At 35.8% G+C, this 13,312-nt stretch overlaps 1 protein-coding gene across 4 annotated transcripts in view; it reads right to left on the bottom strand.

Annotated features, from left to right (window-relative positions):
- The window catches only part of LOC107657584 (CCR4-NOT transcription complex subunit 10-like), a 19,440-nt gene that overhangs the window by 1,078 nt on the left and 5,050 nt on the right, over positions 1 to 13,312 (bottom strand). For 2 of the 4 annotated variants that reach the window (XM_016445742.1, XM_016445740.1), the window contains exons 1-16: positions 11,705 to 11,868; positions 11,099 to 11,193; positions 10,851 to 11,012; positions 10,623 to 10,773; positions 10,341 to 10,483; positions 8,674 to 8,760; positions 8,340 to 8,423; positions 7,227 to 7,344; positions 5,824 to 5,973; positions 5,441 to 5,646; positions 4,622 to 4,743; positions 4,127 to 4,306; positions 3,876 to 3,956; positions 1,295 to 1,408; positions 708 to 838; positions 584 to 619 (exon numbers count right to left, since the gene is read on the bottom strand). In XM_016445742.1, the coding sequence (XP_016301228.1) occupies positions 584 to 619; positions 708 to 838; positions 1,295 to 1,408; positions 3,876 to 3,956; positions 4,127 to 4,306; positions 4,622 to 4,743; positions 5,441 to 5,646; positions 5,824 to 5,973; positions 7,227 to 7,344; positions 8,340 to 8,423; positions 8,674 to 8,760; positions 10,341 to 10,483; positions 10,623 to 10,773; positions 10,851 to 11,012; positions 11,099 to 11,193; positions 11,705 to 11,723 (1,879 nt within the window). In that variant the 5' untranslated portion in view covers positions 11,724 to 11,868. Of the gene's footprint in view, positions 1 to 583; positions 620 to 707; positions 839 to 1,294; positions 1,409 to 3,875; positions 3,957 to 4,126; positions 4,307 to 4,621; positions 4,744 to 5,440; positions 5,647 to 5,823; positions 5,974 to 7,226; positions 7,345 to 8,339; positions 8,424 to 8,673; positions 8,761 to 10,340; positions 10,484 to 10,622; positions 10,774 to 10,850; positions 11,013 to 11,098; positions 11,194 to 11,704; positions 11,869 to 13,312 lie in introns of those variants that run through there. The other 2 variants (XM_016445741.1, XM_016445743.1) reach the window with 2 other exon arrangements.

A 13,312-nucleotide genomic window follows, 5' to 3' on the forward strand; every position in this document is an offset into this window, starting at 1 on the left:
ATATATATATATATATATATATATATATATATATATATATACACACACACACATAATAGAAATAGTAATCCTTTTTATAGAAATAATAATAATAATAATAGATTGTCAAAGTTGTCTTTTCAAGAATTTTATCTTTTTAAAGATAAAAGATAATCTTAGTAATAATTTACTTAGAGTCTTTATGTATTATGCATTATAAAAGTAGTTTTAATGCATTAATTATGGCTTGTAATGCACTGTACAATCTCATGAATAACTGTAACAACAGTTAATACATAACACTTATCAATTCATTGTTATAATTATTTACGACAAGATATAATAAGAGTAATTATAATGCATTATACCCTTTAATAACCCTTTATAATGCATTGCACAAAGGCTTTAAGTACATTGTTACCATTTATTTATATATATACTTTACTTTAGATCCCCTAAAAATATCAAAATGAATTTTAATTCTGAAATGTTCAGACATGTTCATCATATACGAGGAATTAACTTATTTAAATAAATGAATCCATCCATCCACCTAAGAAATAAATTTAAAATAGTAATAATAATAATGCTAATAAAAACTTACAGGACTCCACAGGCTCCAGATCTCCTTTATCAGAACCTGTCAATAACAGTACAGACATATGTTAATAATCGCACATCATGTCCTTTGACATCTGTATGTTTTGATTATGAGTGCATTTTCATACCTTGGTCTTGTTCGCTGGATGTGACACCTAACGAGACGTCAGTAACGTTCTCCGGGTTGAGATGTGCAATGGCATCAGAAATTCTGTCCAGAGAGATTAGGGCTTCAGCTGCATATAGGTGACCCAGGAACCTGAGAACACAAGCACCAAACAACTCATCAAAAATTGAGCTGGATACATTATTTAAAGCCACTTCCCATGATAAAGACTAAAGCTAAACTGACTGCTTTACATTGTGTATTGCCCACTTAGTCAGCTTCATCTCTGTCTGGGAAATATAGCTAAAACAAAGCAAACCATGTACAGTAAGTATCACAATCTGGAAGTCCAGGACATTGACAAAATAGCATTTGCTACCAAAAAAAATAAGGTAACTTTTTTGTTAGTTGTTTTTCCCCCCCAAGGACAAACAAGAGTGGTCAGGCATAGGTAAGATTTTTTGTTTAACAGGTTGAACCAAATGTTAAGCATCCGATCACTCAGGGTTGGCCATTTTAGGAGGGCAAATATTTGCTGAGTGTTGTGTTTATTAGGGCTCTACCCTAATAAAAGATATAAATCAGCCAGAAAAAGAGAGACAAACTCACTTGAGCGATCCTGACAGCTTTGTCTGATGCAGAAGCTTTTCTGCATGGTTAAGAGCCATTAAGTTGTCCCCAAGAGCAAGAGCCACATATGCACTGCAGGCTAGAATTGAGCACCTGAGGAAAGAGAGATCAAAGAGAAGCATGCTGATGAAACTGTTTTCAACACAAGGACACAATTATTTCATGGTTTTTAGGTGACTTCACCTTGTTGAAGGGGAAAAAAAACACTCTTTGTATGAATCAGTGTACAGCAGCCATAACAAACCCAAGTACAGGAAATGTGTCAACTGCCTCACAAATTCCCAAACCATTTAGAGATGAGAGAAAAGTAAAACACCTTCAGATGTAGTAAGGGTATTGGTATTTGTTTTTCAAATAAAATTTAAGACATGAATACTTTTTTTTAACCTGCACAAATAAAATGTCCATACAGAACAAACCCATACAATCTCAAAATAATTCATGTATCTCGCATTCTTTTACTTGCAGTATTTTCCAGAATGTCACTTTTTTTAATATCCGAAACATGCTGCAAGTTATATAGCAAAGCAACATAATGCTATTTACATCAAGCACATGAAACATGCACACATTTGGATTCCCGCCAAACGATAGAAGTAACCTAAGCTTTTTTTATATAGCGTTTTGTCCACAGACCGGTAGTTTCAGTTTAATTTTTAAATAAAATTTGCTCATAAATGTTGTTTTACTGACCCATATTTTGCATTCATTTTTAAATGTACTAATCAATTGCCACATACTTATTTTTATTCAGTATATACTGTACATGCGTGCCAATATCCCAATAGGATATAATGCGATAAATTGCAGCGTTTACATGATGGCTTTTTTTATTCTGTTTGAGCCATCAATCTGATCCCTAACATATTATTTTACCAATATTAGCTGAAAACTAAATTTTGCAATGCATAAATGTGTCCAATGACAAGACTGTCTTCGGTGACCAGTCATATTTCTTCAGCCAGTAAAAAAAACCTTTGTGTGTAGTACAAAGAAATACGGAAAGCAATCATTTACAAAAGGCAATATTTATATTTATATATCTCGGGTGATCAGGCAGCCCACTAAAATGGGGACAGTCCCATCTGGTCACTTTAACTATATCCGGCAACAATTTATTACATTTTTACATTTTGACAACAGCTGTGCTATTTTGCCAGGTAATATTTTTGATTTAAGTCTCAAGAGAAATGTTTGTCTGCTGAGATTTAAACCATTATTCTTGCAGAATGAGAATGAGTTCAGATGAGTTTTATTTTTCATAACAGTCCTTTTGTTTGCAATTTGTTTAGCTTTTAAATTGAGTCTTGATGTGAACAGGCCATAACAATCGCATTAAAACTTACTTCAAATAAAAAAATTTTTGAATATAATCTTTGCTCAGATTCCTAAATGCCAAGCTACCAAACAAATACAACATAAGAAGGAAAGAGTGGGTAAAGGAAAAGACGGAGGGTTATACACAATTATATGTCTAACAGAGATTGTATGTGTTAAAATAATGGAGGTTAACTGGCTTTACTGTAATTACCACTCTAATTAGCAATTGCTGCATTTTATGTTGTTAATAGTGTATTAAATGGACTTAGCCAAGAACATTTGCCATATTGATATTTTGCATACAGAAGCTATGTATGTAAAACTATTATGCGCATATTTGTAAAAGAAATTTAAAAGTGGGACTGGTTCACATATGCTGGTTATGTTTAGAAGAGCATAATACCATCTGTGACTAAATTTGAACAGAATACATAGTCTGAAATACTGCACAAGGCTCTTCTTGACCAGTGTCATGATTAAACCGCGAGACTTATCAGCTTTCGTTTATTCTTGGCTCATAAATTATACTGCAAAAGTGAAGATGTTTTACTACAAATAACTGGATGTAAAAATGTAGCCGTTTCTAACAAAATTAACATGCTGAGGTCATGTGAAAAATGTAGCATGCTACTGCTTGAAACGTGTATTGTATATTGCATTCTGCTTTACCTACTATTTTTAATATATAATAAATACTAAACATGTTTCTCATGAGTCACACGTATAAAAAAAAAAAAGTGCCCTCTTGAGGAAGACGTGTCTCACATAGGAAACAGACTGTAAAAAGTGATTTACTTACACAGTATTTATAACGTTTTCCAGAACAAAATATCTAAACATTATTAAAAAAGAAACATTTACTTGAAAAGGTAAAATGGCACAGATTTTAAGTTTTCTTAAAAAATGTATCAATGTATAATGATCTTGTGCTTTAAAAAACAAGAAATAAAAAAAAAAATCTAAAGGAAAGCATGTTTATTATCTCTACCCCTTTTTAGCATAAAAAAGCCCTAAAATTGTATTAACGCAATTCCTAATATGACATTTTTGTTCTGAATTAAATATTTCTTGATTTAGGAATGTTTCGATATTTCTACTGGAAAACTGAGCTAGAAAATCTCTTTTTGCAGCGTACTGGCTAACAGGTCAAATCAAATGTGTTAAAGTCATTCAAATCTTCTTCAGGTCATTTTTATTAAGTGTGAGAAATTAATTCCAGAAAAGTCTCCTGTAGCCTCACCTGAGATTCTCCACCTCTTGCTTTCTCAAGGGTGATGAGGGGGCAGCAGGAATGAACTTGTCTCCCTCTTGAGTCTTCCCACTGTCAGTCAAAGAAAAATTCAAACATCACCAGATTATCTTAAAACAGCATCAAAGGGTTAAAAGTATGTTCTTTAATGTGTTCAGCAAATTCAATCTTCTACTGTATTCCATCTAGTTTGGGATCTGTTATTGCCAGCATTGGTGGTGCATGCATGTTTATACATGTACCTGCAGGCATCGCTGGTCTCGCTGCCGCTTTCTGTGCTGCCTGACTGACTGCAGCTCTTCGAGCCACTGTCAGGTTTGCTGTCGTGCTGTTGGTGCTCTGGGAGCAGGAGCAAAGCGTTACGCAGACAGATCGCTGCAAACTCCATACTGGCCACTGGGATTGCTGCTGACTGGCCCTCACTGCACACAAACACATGTGTGTAAATCCATTTTAGCATGCCAAGTGCATAAGAAAGACTTTTTAATACAACTGAAACTTAAAAGGCATGATACTGCTCTCAGAAATCACTTAAAGATTTAGAATGCTACTTCTGGGAAGAAAAGCAACAGGATGACACCTTCTGGAGACACTGTGACATTACAGTATTTTCAGCCATTTGAAATCTAGTTACTCTGCTCCAACCAGCCAGACAATCTCACACAGCTACTTTTCTAACATCATTATATTACACTAGCAAATGTCAAGACCCATTAGATTGAATCACCCTTCCTCACCTGTAAATGGTGTTTTGTGTGGACTGTGACGCTAAAACAATCTTGCGATGATAGCCCTGCCCAACAACAGCCTGCACAATCCCCTTTTTACTGGGCAAACCTTTTGTTTCCTGCTCCGAGCTCTGAAGGACACAAAAAAGGTCATAAATAAATGCATCACCATCTGAAATAATTATACTGTAGTGTTTAGGTGTGGAAAAATTGTTGGCCAATTTTATACTTGTGTCATTTAGGCATTTTATGGGAACAGGCCTTTAAACATAACAAAACAAATACACACTCATCCAAATGTTTGGGGTCAGTAAGATTTTTTAAATGTTTTTGAAAGTCTCTTACCAAGAAATGTAAGTCTCTTAAGCTCACCAAGACTATATTCATTTGATCAAAATCACAAAAAAGTGATATTGTGGAATATTATCATTATAAACTAACTGTTTTATATTTAAATTCAATTTACTGCTGTGATGGCAAAGCTGAAACAGTCATTACTCCAGTCCTCAGTGTCAAATGATCCTTCAGAAATCATTCTAAGCTGATTAAATGCTCAAGTAATATTCCTTATTATCATTGTTGAAAACAGTTGTGCTGCTTAATATTTTTTGGAAACCATGATACATTTTTTTCCCCTCAGGATTCTGTGATGTGATTCTTTTAATGTGTCCTTACTCACTTAGTAACTAACTAACTAAATTATTAATTTTCTTATTTAAAAAATCTTACTGACCCCAAACTTTTGAACGGCAGTGTAAGTGTCCAACCTGTTTTTCCAAGGGTCTTTCATTCTAAATTTTAATTACACATGTGGGTTAATGTCTGTACCCCTTTATTAGCTGTGATGCAGCATTCTGCGAGCCTGAGCCAGAGTCGAGGGTTGGAGTGATACACCTGCACCGCCTCCATCAGACACTCAAACGCTGCCAGCGGTCGACCGATATGAAGTAACTGAATCCCACAGTTATACAGCAGCTCATAGCGCTTATTAGCTAACAGAGCACACATGGGGATGCCTGTGAACTTCTTAGCTGCTGTGAGGAAAAAAGGCAATAAAACACTGTTAATTAAAAAGGTTGCAAAATATTCATAAATCACAATTTAAAAAAAAAAAAAAAATCTGCATATAATCTATCATCACACTGAGAAGTATGGTATATCCCAGATTCTGCTGTATGATCTGGCACGTAAAAGGTCCTCATTTCTCTTACCCTGCCCATTACTGCCATCACCAAGCTGGGCGCATATGTGGTCATTTTCTTGAAGTGCTTTTTTAAAGTAAAAAAGACCCAGGTTGTGCTTCCCCATGGCAAAATGGATACAACCGAGATTATTCCAGAACATACATCTCACGCATTCACCTGTAAGTGGGGAAAAAAGTTAATATATTCCAGTAAAGAAAAACTTGACTTTTCATTATTAACAAAACATTTAGGCCTATTGACATTTCCAGGGATTAAAGTTCCGTCGCACATAAAGACAGTCACTTGCTTCATTCCTGGATGATTCAGCTGTTCGAACGAATCAATTGAATGAATGATTCAGTAATAAAATCAGTGACTTGCCGCCATCTGCTGGTGGATTTAGTTTCATTTTTAGCGTATAATTTCAGTTATTTGAATCACATAAAATTTTGAATACAGAAATATTTAAAACATTCATCTCCACATGAATTTATGAATTTAACTGCACTCATGCTACCGCTGAGCTTCACTAAATGTCTGAAAATGTACCTACAAGTCACTTTTGTGTTCTTCTGTGCCACCTCTGCAGTACAAATTAATTTATTAATACTAATTTCATATGATTGGTAGCTTATTTGTCTTATTCTACATATTGTTTTAAATAGAAATTTTAAAAAGATTATAAACAAATTTTTTAATTTGAGATGAAAATGATGCCATTACAAAGGTACAAAGAAAATACTCCTGTAAGTCACTTTAAGGAGTCAAATGTCACCTCGTATTAGGAAGGCTAATTTTTTATCACAATTTTTGATTATTGATCAGAAGATGCTCCTAAATTTAAATTAGGAGGACAAGCGCTCCTAATTACAAGAAAAAAAACTGCTCTTAAACTGGGTGTGTGACAGGTATGGCTGAGGAATGGGGCTTGGTCGAAGAAAAATTTTCAGTCAATATTTTTTTTCCTTTAATCCCTGCAATATAATAAAAAGTAGAAAAAGACAAATAAGTTACCAATCATATGAAATTAGCATTAATTAATTAATTTGTACTACAGAGGTGGCACAGAAGAACACAAAAGTGGATTGTAGGTAAATTTTCAGACGTTTAGTGAAGCTCAGAGGTAGCACGAGTACAATTAAATTCATAAATTCATGTGGAGATTAATGTTTTAAAATATAAAATTTTGAATACAGAAATATGATTTAAATAACTGAAAAATCCGTCGTAGTGACGGAACTTTAATCCCTGCATTTCTAAGGTGTATTTTGCATGCCTAGTACCACTTCTTGGAATCAAACATGTAAATGATTATAATGTACAAATCTCACATGAAACCAAAAAAAAAATAATAAATTGTGCTCAGATTGGAATGGGGATCTATTGTTTTTTTTTTTTAATGCATATATGGGTGGTTTTTAACTGCGTACCTGTTTTCAAGGGTCCTGGATGCTCTGCGATATTTGAACTGTTGAGGAGTTTCACAGCTTTACGATAATTTCCCCTCAAATACTCAAAATTACTCTTCAGGAAGAGTGAGGGCGCAGACTGAGGGAGAAATGTGTAAATACAGTCAGCCAAAAAAGCATTAAAGTGCCCCTATTATGGATTTTTGAAAATTACCTTTCATGCAGTGTGTAACACACCTCTAAGTAAATGAAAACATCCTGCAAAGTTTTAAATCTGAAAGTGCACCGTGTACAAAGTTATTGTCTCTCAAAAGAAAGAGTCGACTCTGAATCATTGAAACGAGTCGTTTTTAAAACGAATCCCATGCCGTTTCATGTTGACGTCAACGTGAAACATTAACATATTGCCCACCCACTTTCACGACCCGGGAAACTTGACCATCAGTCGATTTTCGCGTTGGTCTGAATGAAAATGCAAATTCATTCTTTGCTACTAGGTGCCGCTTTTGGAGCGGTAAAAATAGCGGTTTCCCCGGTAACGCTGAACACAAAGCAGCACTGCGCTCACAAACGCTGCTTTATCGAGACTGAGGTCTCTGCAGAGCAAAAGTGGGCGTTTCTGAATTTGTGGGTGTTTTCAAACTGTAGGGTGTTTCTCAAACATGCAATCAAAATGATCCCCCTTACCTAACCCCACCCCCCTAAACCTACCGTCACTATGACGTCAGCCAATCAGGAAACATGGTCTAAAAATGCCCCGATCTGGTAACTCCCATTACTTTCCTGCAGAGACCTATACTTGGCTTTATCAGGCAGTACAGGCAAGATGAAATGAAAATGAGACCAATTGGACCAATCACCGCAGATTGGCGTCACGCAAAGGAGGGGTTTGGAAAAATTCATAATTGAGCGAATCGTTTGGGAGTCGTTGAGCAAATAAGGTAAAAATAAATGCATGTCATAAGATAATGAAAGTGTTTTTTGACCTTGCATGCATGTCAACCTGTTGTTGGTGCCTCCAAAAACTAAAATATGAACCTTTCATAACCCATAATAGGGGCACTTTAAATTACAAGTGTATTACATGAGCAGGCGTACCTGACCAACATTTATAGTATGTGTAAATCTACTCACATTTCCAGATGTGTTCATCACAGATTTGATTTCCCGTTTACAGGCCTTCAATGACTTCATCTGGATATAGGCTCGTACTTTATACTGCACACACACACACACACACATACCCAAATTTTTGACAAAATGTGACAAAATGTTGTTGTTCATCGTTGCTAGCTGATCAGCATACATTGAAGCATTTTAGATTCAGATTTAGCTTTCTGAAGATACAGAACTAATTACCAGTGTAACTCTATTGCAAACCTTTATTATTACATTTTTTTATCTGAGTGCTGTAAATTGGCAGCAGGCCCTGAACAAGTTTAACATTCATTATGCTCACTGCTCTCACCTGGTGCATCTTTGATTTAGCTGCCTCGACCATAGCTGTGAACTCTGCTTTCATAGCAGTAGATTCCTTGTTTGTGCTGTTGGTGCTCTGTAAATGACACATGATCCAAAAAGTTAAAAGTCAAGGAAACAGAATCTGGAGCAACAACTCTCTATTTATAATTTTCACAAAACTGGCATATTAACCCATTCTTTACATTCTAGAGCATAGCCTGCTAGCTACAGCCAGAGGCCAAATTTTACAAACACTGACTTACTATCCAAAATGCTTTCTATCACTTTGGCAGACCAATATATAATAATAAGGTACATTTCTGTTCAAAAGTTTGAAAGCAGTAAGATTTATATTTGAAAGAAATTGTAATATTTATTAAGCAAGGATACAATAAATTATTCGGTAACACTTTACATTAGGGAACACTATGAACTAGTTGCTTTCTAGCATGCATATTACTAGCATAATGGCTGTTTATCAGTACTTATAAAGCACATATTAATTCATATTCTGGATCCCCTAATCTGACCCAATACCTAAACATACAGCTACTACAACAGCTACTGTACTTTCTATCAATATGCAGCAACTTAGAAGTTTATTGGGGGAAAACCAATAAACAAAAACTCTTTTTTTATTTAAGAGAAATTATGTTCTTTGAACTTTGTTCCTTAATAACTCCAGAAATAAAATATGGTTTAAAAAAAAATAAAAATACGGTTTTCATCACTGACATGTTTCTTCAGTACTAAGTCAGTATATTAGAATGATTTCTGAAGGATGTGAAGCATATGAAGATCTTGAAGACTGGAGATGGAATACATTACATTTTGAAATATATTAAAATAGAAAATTGTTATTTTAAATTGCAATAATATTATTTATTAATATTTAGGGTTTTACTGTTTGTTTGATCAAATAAATAGCCTTACTGAGCATAAGATGCTTTTTTCAGAAACAAGCGCAAAAAAATAAAATAATAATAAATAAAATAAATACATTAAAAAATCTTACTGACCCCAAACTTTTGAAAGGAAGTAAATTTGGTACATTACATAACATTCTCATGGTAAATAATGCTAATAGAGATATATCAACAATATATAGTTTTTTTTTTTTTTTTAAGATAACAATGGCGGATAAAAATACAGTGATTTAGCAGTGGTTAAAATGAAAGTGAAGTGAAAGTGAAAGTGATGTGACATGCGGCCAAGTATGGTGACCCATACTCAGAATTAGTGCTCTGCATTTAACCCATCCAAAGTGCGCACACACATAGCAGTGAACACACACACACCGTGAACACACACCCGGAGCAGTGGCCAGCCATTTATGCTGCAGTACCCGGGGAGCAGTTGGGGGTTCGGTGCCTTACTCAAGGGCACCTCAGTCGTGGTATTGAAGGTGGGAGAGAACGCTGTACATTCACTCCCCCCACCTACAATCCCTGCCGGTACGAGACTCGAACCCGCAACCTTTGGTTTACGAGGCCGACTCTCTAACCATTAGGCCACGACTTCCCCGACTTCCCCGCCAAAATGCACTTTGTGCAAGTTTTTATTACAGATGTAATAACACCTGTAACAACACTTCAACAATTCTAGTGAGAACAAGTGAGACAGGGTAAAACAATCAAAAATAAAAATAATTCGTAAGAGCCAAATATCTCTCACCTCTCCTTTGCCATTTTTGCTGTTCCCATCCTTCACAGTGAGCTTCTCCAGCACAGCCAACAGGTGCAGTGCCTTCTCTGGCTGGAAGGTGAGCAAGTATAGATCCACCAACAAGAAACAAACGGCCTGAGCAAACTTTTCTTCTAGGACAGAGAAACCCATCAAGCCATGCCACACTATTAAAACACTTAATACTTTTGGTGCTAGTCCAGGTGCAGATTAAAAAAAACCCTCATTGCTCAACACTATGCAAGAACTTTTCATTTGCATCCTGAAACATACCAAAAGGTTCAAGAAACTGGTAGAGCTTCTCCCCGATGGATATAGCTTCTGAATACTGTCGCATGTGGTAATGAATCACCGCTTGATTGTAATAGAGGATACTGTTCTCAACATCATCCAAACCGTCAATATCATCCACAGCTGTGTGCATCTGCAAACAACGATCAATTAGCATCAGTACTCTAATGACAAGGCTTATAAGAATGATATAATGAGTTAATATCAAACCTGATTCTTCAAGGTAATTAACGTCTGCTTCAGGGTGCTAGTTGTTGTCTGCCCACTTTTATAAAACTCAGTGATCGCTTTATTCATTGTAACCTTGTAGTCCTCTTTGTTAAGCTCCTGAAGGCTGTCAAGGTGTTTCAGGGACTCGTCATGGCTTCCAGCCTAAAGAAACATCACGTTATATCGTCAACAATGACCTCCGGAAACAACCACGGATACAATCTCCTGCTCAGATTATAGTTATTTACCTTAAAAGCCTCAAAAGCATTGGATGCTGTCTCCTTCTCCTGATCGGAGATCCCAGGGGAGGAAATGCTGTCATGTTTCATGTCACCAGCTTGATCTTGAGAGGGAACAGATGCAGTTAAGTGACAGATGCGTGACTCAAATCATGCTGTACCTATTGACAGCACTGACCACCATATACGACTGGAAACTACACCTTCAACAGATTTAGCTACACTTTTATAGTAAATATACTTTATACTTTGACCTTTGTGATTGTAGCTAAAAAGACAATGAATTCAACAACCTAGGCGGTCAAAAAACGAAAATCTTAATATGTTTAAAAGCATTCCTTGTAGCATAAACGAATTACACAAACCTAACTGACAATGTATTGCATGTACAATCAGCATTAGGCCAGTTCATTCATCGCAGTTAGCTATCTAGCTGGGTCTCTTTACTCATTATTGCCCAAGTTGCTAATTTTTAAACTAATGAGATACATGTATACGAATATAACTACTAAATAAGTATTTGTTGGTGAAAAATCATCTGTTTACAGTCCCGGTAGCGCTCAATAACAGCTGCAGTGTTTATCAGACTGACTGAATATTACAAACTCCGCTCACCTGAGCCTGTTTCAGCCATTCCTTCAAATGTATGGACGTTAATTTACTTTTACAAGAGGTAAAGATATAAGTTAATTCCCCTATTTGAATATCCAGAGAGAAAAGTAGAAGGTGTATCTCTCCACTGCAGATTCAGAACTCCGCCATGAATATTACCCACAACCGCCGCGCGAGTGTTTTTTAAACCAGCATTTATGTATGCGATCGCCACCGAGCGGTTTGGAGGATGAACCGCAGCTGATTGCTGCTTAACGCTTGCTCAACGAATAACATTTTCTATGGCAAATAAATGAAAGCAAGCTGGTTGAACCTAATGAAGAGTCTATATTATTTCAGGAATCTATTACATTTTTTATTGCTATAAACAAAAAAAGCCTTGCAGTGAGTCTACCTTAATTGAAAAATGTGAAAGAGTAGGAAGTAATCCTATACATTTTTTTGTTTATGGATGAAACATTTGCCAAACATAATAATATGTTTCATATTAAAGGACTGTGCAAAGATGGGTGGTACATTTCTGAACCAATTTAAAAGAATAGAATGAATGTAGGCTATTAAAGTTTTGTGACCACAAAACATACAAGTAATATCAGTGACATCTATGGAAAATGTGAAATTAACAGGGTACATCATATGCAATATTATAAAGTGGGCTTCTTTGGTCTATTTGGAAATAAAGTAGCTTTAGCCTATGTGGGGTATTGCTTAACACTTTCAGATTTGATTTGTTCGGTCATGTACGACAAACCTGTGGGCTGATTTTCCATGAGTTCCCTCAGAAAGAAAGAAAGAAAGAAACATCATCTCACTTTCAACTGCTTTTATTTCCAGAAATTTTGTTCACATAAGCAAATATTTGCATGAGCATAAGAAAGATACAACAACGACAAACTGACCAAGTTTCACAGACAATAAAATAGAAAATTAATAGGTTAATGAGCCCCTGAAAAAAATGGTGTGGCCACTAGCTGCTTTAAGTACTACAGTGCAGTGCATCTCATCGTCATGGACTGCACCAGATGTTACTAAATGTTTGCCCCCTCAGCTACAGATTTACTGCTAGCCACTCCAGCATTATAAGCCTTAGATTGAGTTGATGATGTTCATGAGAATAGGCCCTGGGCATCTTTTCTCTGTGGCTGGTGGCATACAATGTTTAGACTAGTCTTACAAGTCATCTTATGTTTTCTTTAAGACTGGTCATAAAGTCAGTCTAATTTGAATCCAAAGAATAAGACTCAATACCCCTTGCACAGTAAAAAACGTTGTTGTTTTTTTTATTAACCCAACCATTGGGTTTCACATATTGGGTCACTGTGTTGGGTTATCTTAACATTTGTTGGGTCATTTTTTTCGTCGTTGGGTTATTTTTAGTTATAAACCAACTGTTGGGTTAAATATAGTTCCCGCTTCACTCCGGTTCAAATCCAGTCAGCGGCTCAGCGGACATCAGCGGCAGCCTGCCTGATTATGAAAGGTAAGTAACTGCTAATATAATTTGATGATGTATATAACTGTTATAACATTAAGTAATGTGTACTGATTAAGCATTAAAGCTTTTGGGAATGGCAGCCCTGAACAATGCTTATCAGAGGACAGAAGAAAAAA

Source organism: Sinocyclocheilus anshuiensis, unplaced genomic scaffold, assembly GCF_001515605.1.
Source record: "Sinocyclocheilus anshuiensis isolate Anshui unplaced genomic scaffold, SAMN03320099.WGS_v1.1 scaffold251, whole genome shotgun sequence".
NCBI classification, from domain to species: domain Eukaryota; kingdom Metazoa; phylum Chordata; class Actinopteri; order Cypriniformes; family Cyprinidae; genus Sinocyclocheilus; species Sinocyclocheilus anshuiensis.